Source organism: Hipposideros armiger, unplaced genomic scaffold (genome assembly GCF_001890085.2).
Source record: "Hipposideros armiger isolate ML-2016 unplaced genomic scaffold, ASM189008v1 scaffold_1611, whole genome shotgun sequence".
NCBI classification, from domain to species: domain Eukaryota; kingdom Metazoa; phylum Chordata; class Mammalia; order Chiroptera; family Hipposideridae; genus Hipposideros; species Hipposideros armiger.
In genome coordinates, this window is record NW_017732961.1 from 124,544 (window position 1) to 126,249 (window position 1,706).

A 1,706-nucleotide genomic window follows, 5' to 3' on the forward strand; every position below is an offset into this window, starting at 1 on the left:
AAAAAAAAAAAAAAAGTCTGTATGTGTTCAGTACAGATACAACCATCATAAGCCTAACTACATGCATACCTTGAATATATTGCAGGTTTAGTTCCAGGCCACCGCAATAAAGTTAACATCACAATAAAATGAGTCACACAACCCAGTACATGTAAAAGTTGTTTATATTACACTATAGTCTATTAGGTGTGAGAAGGCATTATGTGTAAAAAAAAATGTAAATACCTTAATTAAAAAACTTTATTGCTTAAAATGCTACTATCTGAACCCGTTGGAAAAATGATGCTGATAGACTTGTTCAAAGCAGAGTTGCCACAAACCTTCAACTTGTAAAAAACACAAATCTACAAAGCACAAAGTAAAGCACAATAAAATGAGGTATGCCTGTACATACATAATACACATCAGTAACAATGTAACATTTTTCCTGAATATTTTCAATCCCAGGTTGGTAAATCCTTGGATGTGGAACCCAGATATGAAGGGCCAACTGTATACAACTACCAAAATTGATCAAATGCTATACTTAAAGATGGTGACTTATTTTATGTAAATTTATCTCAATAAAGCTAAAAAAGTAAATCTACAACAATCACGAGTTATTTAATAATCATCTTGTTTATGCTGAAGACTGTCAAGAAGGAAAAAATGTTGGCCTTTCTGTCAATGTCAATGAGCTTCAATGTATGTCTTAGACATCAAAATGAAAAATACAAATATAAGAGAGTATATACTTAGAATCCAAGTTGCTTGTAAGCTACACTATAGGATGGAAGTACAGAGATTGGAAGGCTGGGAGTGATAGAGAAATTTTAATAAAAATGAAGCTCAAGGTTAAACAATGGATAGGACTTTGATAGATGGATCACTGGATAATCAAAGGCAAAGATGCAAAGAATTTCATATATATAAGGGGGAAGTAAGAAGGGTACAACCGATACTATTTAAAGCTGGAATAATAATCACAATCACCAATGGTGTGGTGAGAAGAGGGAGATTGAAAATATACTCATGTTTAAAATATATATTACCCCTAGTGGAAAGTAAACAGATATTGTGTAAAGAAATCAAGGATGAAGACTAAGAAAGTTATGACTGTAAAGGCAACCAAGAAAAAGGAAAAAATACAAACTTTCCAAATTTTCAGAAGGAAGGACATATATACACAAAACAAAGAAATTAAGATCCTATCGTAAAAGATTAAAAAGATGAGGTAAAATTTAAAACAAAATGTATAATATTATATAAGAGAACCAATTCTAACTATTTGTTCCTGTCGATAAATGCAAGAATAAACATAACTATTGAAAGAAAAGGACTATGATGGGCTCATACAGAAAATTCTAAGACCTCAATCCAGACGTCCTGAATCAGAAAACCTGAGGGTAGAGCCCAGCAATCTGTGTTTAACAAGCCTTCCAGGTGATTTCGAGGCATGCTAAAGTTTAACAGTTACATAGCAAAACCCACCTAAGCCATGTATGTGTGTATATATATATATATGTATATATATATATATATATACACATATATATATATGTATATATATATATATATATAAAACAATATGTATTAGAAATGCTGAAAATAAAGACTAAAAGTAAAATAAAGAAGACAATCACAAATATATAAACTATAGAAATCCAAAATCCAAAAACACATTATACCTACAAGGCTACTTCTCTCAACCTATGAGATCAAATCCA

At 30.9% G+C, this 1,706-nt stretch overlaps 1 protein-coding gene across 4 annotated transcripts in view; it reads right to left on the reverse strand.

Moving 5' to 3' along the window:
- The window catches only part of LOC109377895 (zinc finger protein 260), a 30,815-nt gene that overhangs the window by 8,296 nt on the left and 20,813 nt on the right, over positions 1-1,706 (reverse strand). The window contains exon 2 of one of the 4 annotated variants that reach the window (XM_019634378.1): positions 62-69. The exons of the other annotated variants lie outside the window; for them this stretch is intronic. Within the exon in view, the coding sequence (XP_019489923.1) occupies positions 62-69 (8 nt within the window). The remainder of the gene's footprint in view (positions 1-61; positions 70-1,706) is intronic. 4 annotated transcript variants of the gene reach the window in all.